At 38.3% G+C, this 10,372-nt stretch overlaps 1 protein-coding gene across 1 annotated transcript in view; it reads left to right on the forward strand.

Moving 5' to 3' along the window:
- The window catches only part of ITGB3BP (integrin subunit beta 3 binding protein), a 33,826-nt gene extending 25,717 nt beyond the window's left edge, over nucleotides 1-8,109 (forward strand). The window contains exons 6-7 of the mRNA XM_049775460.1: nucleotides 442-501; nucleotides 8,060-8,109. Coding sequence (XP_049631417.1) covers nucleotides 442-501; nucleotides 8,060-8,109 — 110 coding nt within the window. The remainder of the gene's footprint in view (nucleotides 1-441; nucleotides 502-8,059) is intronic.
- The last annotated feature ends 2,263 nt before the right edge of the window (nucleotides 8,110-10,372 follow it).

Raw genomic sequence — 10,372 nt, forward strand, 5'->3', positions numbered from 1 at the left:
AGTGGGCTAAGACACTTGCTTTGAGTTTGAGTTCTGTCACCCCTTATGGTCCCCAAGTCTGCCAGGAATGTCCCATTGGTGCAGAGTAAGCCCTGAACACCCATAGGTTAGACCCAAAATATGAGAGAGAGAGAGAGAGAGAGAGAGAGAGAGAGAGAGAGAGAGAGAGAGAGAGAGAGAGAGAGAGAGAGAGAGAGGAGAATAAGCCACTTAGCTCTTAGGTGTGTTAATTTAGGCTGCCTTCTTTCTTTCTGGAGAACTGGTCTTGACTTCTTTTTGTGAAGTGATCTGTATTTTTCTTTTAAGATGTTATCATAAGGCATTACTTTTTTTTTTACTCAATACCTCTAAAATGTATTACTTTGAATTACAATTTTTATTTAGTTTCTTCCAATGAGAAATTGTATTAATATCCCTTGTTCTTATTTTTTTTTCTTTTAGTGACAAAAATAACGAAACAAAAACTGTTTGAGAAGAAAATCTCAGAAGTTGCTGACCAAGGTAGAATTGTTTTTATTTATCAGTTAAAGAGATTCTTTCCTTTCACCATTTAAAATCAATCATCCTTGAATCTTTTTTTTTTTTATTCTTGTACTTTACCCTGGGTAAATCTTATTCGAAGAACCTGATGCTGCAGTTGGCCTTCCCTGAGGGATCAGCTTCCCTAAGTACTAGAGTTCAGGGAATATCTGATTCTTTTTTGAAACATAATTTTCAAAGAATTAAATTTTGTCTTTGTTATAAAAGTTCTTTTTGAGAATCCTGACAGGAGTACTAATGCAATAGTACATGGCAGCTTTTAATAGGGTAATTAGAATATACAAAATAGCAATTGTTATGCTGCAACTGGTATTCTGAAAACTTTAAGATCATTACAGATGTTCGATGGACCTTAAGCTCATGCCTCTGAGCATCTCACAGCACAGAGAACTAAATGAGCAGGTTTTAAGTTCCGATAGCACGTGCATATCAACCCTTTAGTAAGCAAAATAACCATGCCCTGTAAAATATTAAAGCCATTAGACCAACTTAAGAGGAATTGTTTTAAGTTTCTAACTTAGCCATCTCTGCAAACAAAGATAGATATTGGAATGAATAGCCATAATGTAATCTACTATTATTATTATTATTATTATTATTTTGGTTTTTGGGTCACTCCCGGCGGTGCTCAGGGGTTACTCCTGGCTGTCTGCTCAGAAATAGCTCCTGGCAGGCACGGGGGACCATATGGGACACCGGGATTCGAACCAACCACCTTTGGTCCTGGTTTGGCTGCTTGCAAGGCAAACGCCGCTGTGCTATCTCTCCGGGCCCTATTATTTTTAATATCTATGACTACAACTTATTGAGAACACTAGAATCTATCTGATTATAAAATAATAAAAGAAAATAAAAAAACAAAAAAATAGCTGTCAATCATTGTCAATTATAAATAGGAATAAAGACTAAAATTGTTAACTAACTTGTCTAAAGAGATTGCTTTTTTTTTTTTTTTCACACCCGGTCATGCTCAGGGGTTACTCCTAGCTATGTGCACAGAAATTGCTCCTGGGTTGGGGGATTATATGGGACGCTGGGGGATCGAACTGTGGTTCATCCTGGGTCAGCCGTGTGCAAGGCAAACGCCCTACCACTGTGCCTTCTCTCCAGTCCCAGTCTAAAGAGATTGCTACCAAAGATCAGATCTGAGTGTCTAGGACCAGGGGGGTAGTATAAAAGTAAGCACTTACCTTGCATGCAGAAAATGTCATTCAATTCCTGTCACCATATAAAGTCCTCTGAGTACTTACAGTAGATATCCCTGAGCACAGAGCCAGGAGTAAGCCCTGAGCACTATTGGGTGTGGCCGACAACCTAAACATGAAAAAAGATAAAAATTCAGGGGTTGGATTAATAACAGCAGATAGAGTATTGCCTTGCACATAACTGACCTAGGTTCATCTTCTCAGCATCCCAAGCCTACTGAGCAGTGATACCTGAACATAGAGCCAGGAGTAAGCCTGTCGAGTGTGGCCCCAAAACAAGAAAGGATCATTATACCTGTCTATAGATCACTCTGACCTCAAAACTTGTGGTCTTTTAATTTTCACTTATTACCTCTTCCTAAAACATGAAATTATCCAGTCATGCCAGCTATCAGGCAAGCATGCTGAAGCTGATCCAGTCCATCTAGACTTAAGCATGGTGTTGGCAGGGAAAGCACTGGGATTCCTGCTGGTCTGTTCCAAAGTCCAGCTGAGTCTTGGCAGCCCCAGGATTGAGTGGGTGTTCCTGTGAGGAAGGAGCTGAGCAGGCTTCCTGAGGCTTCCTCTTGAGCGACTAACTGATTCCCATTGCGATTCCCATTGTGATCCCATTGAGATTCTACTCATTGTAGTTAACCATGGGTGTTGGGGCTCGAGAGAGAGTATAAGGGTTAGTAAGGCCAAATGAAATTGCCGGGAGGGCTCCCCCCCCATCCTGCAGGACTTGGGAGCTCTCCAATTAAAAATAAAGAATAGGGAAATTTACACTTCCTTGGAAAAGGCTTGTCCTCTCTCTGCTATAATACTTGACATAAACTGTGTAACTTGATTATTTCAGAGCCCTAACTTGACAGATTTTAGAGGATCATAATTGAAAATTGGAATGTTATCAAATTTTTGTAATATATATAAGGACTAATAGAATTATATATCTTAGAGAAATGAGAAAGAGGAAAAACTGTTGAATAAGTGACTTGTCTCTACTAATAATGGAAAAAAAATGTCTAAAGTATTCCTTCCCAAGGGGCTGAAGTGATAGCACAGCGGTAAGGTGTTTGCTGACTCAGGACGGACCCAGGTTTGATCCCTGGCATCCTATATGGTCCCAGGTGCAATTTGAGTGCAGAACCAGAAGTAAACCCTGAGTACCTCTGGCCCAAAAACAAAAACAAGTATTCCTTTCCTAAGCATTTATTAAGGCACTTAAACTGCAGCCTGAGCAGTAGCACAGTGGGTAGGGTATTTGCCTTGTATGGAGCTGATATAGTCCCTTGAAATTAGGAGTCATTTCTTATTGCAGAGCCAGGAGTAATCCTTGAACACTGCTGGGCAAGGCCCTAAAACAAAACAAAACAAAACAAAACAAAAAAACACTTATACCATTTACTCCATCTTAAAACAGACTATGGTCCATTATTCAATGTATACTAATTATTCATATGCTTATGCATAGTCAGCCTTAAAACTTCTCTAGTATTTTAGATATTAAAACTATTTTTCACCTTATCAGATTGTCCCTAAGATCTCCATATTTGTTTATGTGTAGAGGTTATTAAACCGTATTTTAAACTTCCTAAAAGGCATTGTTTATTTCTTATGGTTTAAGTGAAATTGAAGGTCAAGACATATAAAATATATATTAGTAGATGCTATATGTTGATATTATGTATTAGAATATAAGTCATCTATTTCTTTTTAGAGGGGGGTCACACCAGGCATCACTCAGGGGTTGGTTACTCCTGGCTCTACACTCAGAAATCGCTCCTGGCAGGCTTGGGGGACCATATGGGATGCTTGGCAAGAATATTACTTTTTGTCTCTTGTAGGTATAAGTTTTTCAATTAATCTTGGAGAAGTAATATTGCCAAAAAAAGCTAATATAAGTAGTAGCAATGCAAAAAAAAAAAAAAAAAATATATATATATATATATATATATATTGCCAAAAAAGATAAAGCAAAGCTGGGGCCAGAGTGGTGGCACAGGCAATAAGACGTTTGCCTTGCACGCACTAACCTAGGATGGACCACGGTTCAATCCCCCTGTGTCACATATGGTCCCCCAAGCCAGGGGTGATTTCTGAGTGCATAGCCAGGAGTAACCCCTGAGCGTCAATAGGTGTGGCCCCAAAACCTAAGTAAATAAATAAATAAAGCATAGCTTATTTTCTTTATAATTTTAATTTAAAGTATATGTTTTTTACTGAGTTTTCTCCCCTCTGTCTTTTGGAGGTATTTCTATTTGTTTTTTTAATTTTGGATTTGGAGCCATAATTGGCTGTGCTCAGAGCTTACTCCTAGTTCTGTGTTCAGTGAATCATATGCAGAGCTGCGAATTGAACCCAGGTTGGTAGCTTGCAAGACAAGTGCCTTGCCGCTGTAAGGTGTATTTTGTTTATTTGTCTTAGTTCAAGATAATGCATAAAAACAAATGCACGCAAGTATGTGAGGGTTTTTATTTTGCACCCACCCCAACAAAAAGGAAGTCAAATGGAGTTTGACCTCTTCACACATCTAAAGAGAATCGTTGAAGATTTTTGACATCCCGACCATTTGGCTTTTTTTGTTTCATATTTAAGAATCTAGCCTTCATTTAAAAAAAAAAAATATATATATATATATATATTGTTTTTTTTGTTTTTGGGCCACACCCGCCGGTGCTCAGGGGTTACTCCTGGCTGTGTGCTCAGAAATAGCTCCTGGCAGGCACGGGGGACCATATGGGACACCGGGATTCAAACCAACCACCTTTGATTCTGGATCGGCTGCTTGCAAGGCAAACACCGCTGTGCTATCTCTCCGGGCCCCATTAAAATATTTTTTTACTCATCTTTTACTGTGCCAGAATTTAAACCAGATTATTTAATTTTTGTTTAATTTAAAACCCAGAATTATTAAAATGTCTAAAGTTTTTAGGAATCTTCATAATACTTGAAATTACATGCTATAAAAATTAGCCCTATAATTATGTTAGATCTATTTTATTAGACAATTATTTAAAAGAATAAACTAATTATTTTGCAAAAGAATTTCCTTCTGATTCTTTTTTCTTTAGATTTCTATAAAATTTTCTATAAATATTGTTAAAATAAATTATAGAAGAATTCCAACTTATATACTGTCATTACCCCTTTCAAATTTGCCCTTGGGTCTATTTAATTTTTTTATTTCAGTGCTAGCTTTTTTTACTATCAGTTTTTTTCAAATGGAGAAACTAACATTTGAAATAAGTCGACATCAGTAATAGTTAAGACCTCATATAACTAACTGACTCAAGAAGTTTAAAACCGAAGTTTTTAATTTAAAAAAAATATAAAACACATACACTGCCATTTTTATTCATTCTGAAAGAAAGGCAGCTTTAGCTCAGGGAATGCCTTGATAGAGTGTCTGAATAAGAGACTATCTGTGCTCAATTCAAACTCCTTAAACAAAGGAAGTCTTCTCTCTTCTCGCTCACTTAGGATGTGAGCCTAACTTCACTTTCCTTAATAATATTGATGTTATGACTATTAAGGAAAAGATGCAATGAAAGGCTCTTTTTCTGTGAGATTTAGATGTGAGTTTTCATAATTATTTTTAATTTGTCATGCTGAAGATATAAGGCATATGACCACTCAGAGGGTTGATACACATGGAACGTCACACTGTCATCACATGGGAAGGCATGAAATTTATTTGCTTTCCCTAATCAATCTCTCCTTAGAACAGCTTGACACAAGTATTCCCAGTCAATAGAAGGCATTCATGATATAGGGTTTGGAATCGTTTTTCTCCTGAAGATATTAGAAAATGCCATCATTGTTTGTCTCTGACTAGGATTTCCAGTAAACAAAATGTTTTTGAAAAGAATGTAAGCAAATTGTAAAGTACTTGCCAAGATACGAAATCTAGGCACTTAGCTTCTGTCCAAAACATATCTTAACTGTCTTGAGAATAATTGTGGAGGCTGAAGTATGCATATTTGAAATGAAATGTGCCCATCTGAACTTTACTTGTTCAAAAAGGTTGATTGTTTCAACTGTTTGTGATACAAACAACCTCTGAATTTTAAACTTTGGCCTTAAAAAGAAAAGCACTAACTATAATGTTCCTGTTTGCTTGCATCATAAAATTCATCCTTACCGAATTTTAAGTTATCGGATTCTGTAATTACAAAACAGACTTTCAATGACTTTTATTCTAAGTTCATAAAACTGTTGGATACAGCATTTTCTTTCTAACCACCCACAGAAGTATTCTTTAACTTAAAAATATGTTGTTCTTTTCCCCCACTCAGCCTCAGAAAAATATTCATCATATCAGCGAAATAATTTTACTTCCGGAACACTGGCTACCCTCTTCGTTCTTTTTATTGTGTCTTAACATGGAATCATATTTCTTTCCAAACAAACACCTCAGCAGTAAGGTTTGACATTTAGACATGATGAGTTTTAAGAGTAACAACAAAAATTCCCTCTTAAGCTTGAACATTTTCGTTTATTCTGGAGACTGAAAATAGAGAGATTCGTTTTGGTGACAGTACACCAGTCACCTTAATGTAGCCGAGCTCCTCCATGCTCCACAAGGTTCAAGCTGTCACTTGGGCCCTATCTTGCCGGCTGTTTCTTTCTCTCCCCGATGCTAAGGCTCTAGTTTCACTGACTCCACCTCCTTGTGGGGGATACGTTTCATTTTCTTCCTTGAAATTTGTTCTGGCCTTAAGGAAAAACAAACTGCTTTTGATTACTTTTCAGCACCTTTTAAAATAATGCCTCCCATGATTTACATTTCTTTATACTCACTTCTTTGGAAGTAGGATAATTTTTGTCTTTTAAATAATCGGTTAAAAATTGGAAAGCATAGACTTGAACTCAGCGGCAATTATGTGTTTAAGAGGTGTAAATAACTTGCTTTCAGGCATTACAAATATCCAGGTGCTCTGTATGTGCTGATGACAACAGAATTGAAACGAAAGACTGTAATAATTCTGACTGGTTTTCTCTGCAAAAGATATTGATTATTTGTGTGTGGTGAGAGATTTGGAAAATTCAATTAAAGGAGTTGTGCAAAGGTTTCATAAATTTTCCTTCTACAGCGTGTACACAGACATTGTTGCGTATTAAATCAATGCAGCGCTTCACAATATATTTTCTTTGAAACATAAAAATAAATAACATTTAAACAGTTCTGCTTACTACAGAAACAAATTTTATTTTCTGTAAAGCATTTAGTCATGTGCTATCACTGACTCTTACACATTTGCCAGCTGTAACAAATTTTATAGACATTTTCTCCAGAGACATATCTCATATACTATGAATTTTTAAATGAACAAATGGTGAAGAAGGGATGTCAGCAATATAAAAATTGATCAGTTAAAAGATAAAAGCATAAGTGAAGAGATTTGTATGGTAGTCTTAATAGGTTTTATTAAATAAAAATACTATAAGAAGACAGTAATGAACGGATTCAAGACTAACTGTTCTTGAGGAGGAAGAAAAATTATTCTGACACATTTGGTAGAAATTGGTTTTTTGTCACCTGACAGGTGAACATTTTTTCCCCCACTTTAACTCTTTAAGCATAGTCAGAAAAAATTCTCAAAAATGAATTAAATTCTATAAGTGGTTTATGTATTTGAAATACCTTCCACACCACCCCATACACAGATGAAACAATAAAGCAACTCGATGTAGGGTTCTGTCCTTAATTAGATAATTAAAAAAGGGAGTTGGGTAACAATATGGTGGCATTTCCCTTGATCAGACCTCAGGAAGACAGAATCATTTTCATTCACTCCAGCCTTCTGGGCGCTTTTCCCTGGACTCCGGACTCTGCCCTTACTCCCTGATGTCTCTCTCCTCCTTCTGTCCAGCAAACACCTCTCATCCTTTAAGATCAGCCTCAGAGGTCACTGTGGAAGTCTTCCCAGTCTGACAAGGTAAAGCTAAAAGGCTTCATCTTCCAAGCTTCTTCTACACACTAATAAACGAGGTAGACTTAGTCCTGCCTTCAAAAGTATAGAATCTGATTTGCACACAGGACGAGTAATTATCAAAATGTATAGAACAAATGAGAGTTGCAGATTCCTGGACAGTTTTCATCCTAAATGTTTAAATGCCAAAATAAACCAGATGAAGCTGGTAGGATATGGACATATGAAATTGTAGCCTCAAAGATGTTATTTTAAATGTTAGTGAAACTTTAGGTGCTTGAATTTTATTTCTCCCCTTTCCCTGAATTTTATTTCAATCATGCATTTATTCTGCTTTTATAGACTAACAATTTACTTTTAGCTCTTTTCTTTAAAAATTTTTCTTTTTTTTTTATGTAGAAATGCATCATATTGACAGCTATGATTTCCTTAAAGCCATCTTAAAATGAGGTAATGTTTTATTTTCACCTTTTTAATTTATGAATTTCACTTAGTGAAATACTGACTTGCACTGTTTGGTCCAGCTGTAAGCAACTTGTTAACATCACCAGATTTGGTATCATCTGTTAAGAAAACTGAGCTGTGAGACTTGCAAACTTGTTTATGGGACATACCCAGGAGTGCTCAGGGATTATTCCTAGTGTTGCTCAGGAGTGACCCCTGGTGGTGCTTGGAGGTGAATACACAGTTCCCGGGGCTTGAATTGGGGTCAGTAAGATGCAAGGCAAGCCCCTCCTTTCTCTCTCTGGCCTGGAACCCTATTCTTAAGAAGCAAGAGGAAGATAGTTTGAGGACTATAGTGTGAGAAACAATAGGCAAACTTTAGAGTATAAAGTCAGTATGTGTGTGGGGGGTGTCTTCCTGTGCACTCTGATTTATAAGCAGCTAATTGAATAGTTAGGTCCATTCAGTGAGTACTAGTTCTGTAAGGCACATTTGAGTGAATCAGATGTACTAAGTCTTTGAATGTGGAAATGTGCTCCATTGATTACACTCATAATTTTATATTAATGCATATTTCCTTCAGAACAATTTCTGTGTATTTAACAATGCAAGTAAAAATATATTTGTATGTTTGTAGCTTATAACATCTCAAAGCATTTGAGCCATAATGTTATATTAGTATTTATTACTATTACTAAAGGTTCACAGTAAGAACTACAATTATCTCAGACTTATGACATCAATATTAAGACTTTTGAAAGCTATCCAAACGTTACCTGCTCTTTCGTTTTTGTTTATTTTGGCGTTGAGGCCACAGCAGCAATGCTCAGGGCTCATTCCTGGCTGTACTACACTCAGGATCACTCCTGGCAGAGGTTGGGGGACTATATCAGCTGCTGGAGATTGAACCTGATTGAGCCACAGGCAAGACAAGCACTCTGCCTGCTGTATTGTCACCCCAGAACCCTCAATCTCACCTTTCTGGGAACTGTGCCTTTGAGTGATAAGACTCCAAATGGCACAGTTATCTCATTCTATTCTCATACATTAACCAGTTTATTCTGACCCCACTGTGTCACCTATCCTGCCAGACTCCGCTGCAGATTGTTATGCATGGGATTCATTTCTACTTTATGCTTTCTCGCCCTGGTGACCTGCTTTCCTGCACACAGTCCTGAAAGTTCCTTCCCTTGTCTTCCCTTTCCCTTGTTCTCATCTCTCATCTCTCAAGGGCAGTTTTTTCTCCACCATCCTCAGAATCTTAACCAATTTTTAGAACTTGCCTACCCCTTGCCTGGCCCAAGTTTCTTCAGGCCCTTCTCATCCCTGCTCTCTCTTGGTTTTTTGGGGCCTTTGTTACAGCTGCCGAACTGGTCTGACTGAGGGGGTGTTAAGCCTCTAAGTCATCGCAGCCCAGTACCACATGGCCTACTGCCCGCCCAGCCCTCTCATATGCCCAGGATTGCTCCACTGTTTGTGTGTCCAGTGGGGGAAGTACCCAAAACCATTGTTCTCCAGAACTTTAAAATGGCATGCGCAGGTCCTCAAGTTTAATCCCAGCGGTTGGACAGAGAAACCAAGGGGAGACCGACAGTGCTGTTGTCCATAGGTAGTACAAGATTAGCAAGAGGGAAAGGAGAGCATAGAGGCATTTATTTCAGCTGTTGTTTTGGGGGGAAGTGAGGGACATGCCCAACAGTGCATCTGACACTGTATTAGGGGTGCTTGCTCCCAGCAGTATTCCAGGGACCACGTGCTGTTGGGACTTGATCCCAGGCCCCCAGCATGCTCAGGCTATGCTTCACCTATCAAATTCTCCTCAGCTGGTTTTAGCTGATGTTAAAACATGGAATAGAGCAAGGGTCCTCAAACTAGGGTCCATGGGCCACATGCGGCCATTGAAGACATTTATCTGGCCCACCGGGTGATTTGCCATTGCTGCCTGTTTTGTTTTGCGACCAACTTGTCCCAGGCCTGTAGTACAATGTGTATGTGTGGGATGTGTGCCGTACTCCCCGACTCCCCTCCTTTCTGTCTCCTGATTCTTCTTCTCAGTCTTGAATAGGGGTCTTCAAACTACAGTCTTCGGGCCACTATTGTTCATAGTTCTTTTTTTCTTTTTGTTTTTGGGCCACAGTTGCACTCAAAAGTTACTCCTGGTTCTGCACTCAGAAATTGCCCCTGGCAGGTTCAGGGACCATATTAGATGCTGGGGACTGTATCTGGTTCAGCCACCTGCAAGTTAAATGCCCCACCTGCTGTGCTATC

This window comes from Suncus etruscus, chromosome 6 (genome assembly GCF_024139225.1).
Source record: "Suncus etruscus isolate mSunEtr1 chromosome 6, mSunEtr1.pri.cur, whole genome shotgun sequence".
NCBI lineage: Eukaryota > Metazoa > Chordata > Mammalia > Eulipotyphla > Soricidae > Suncus > Suncus etruscus.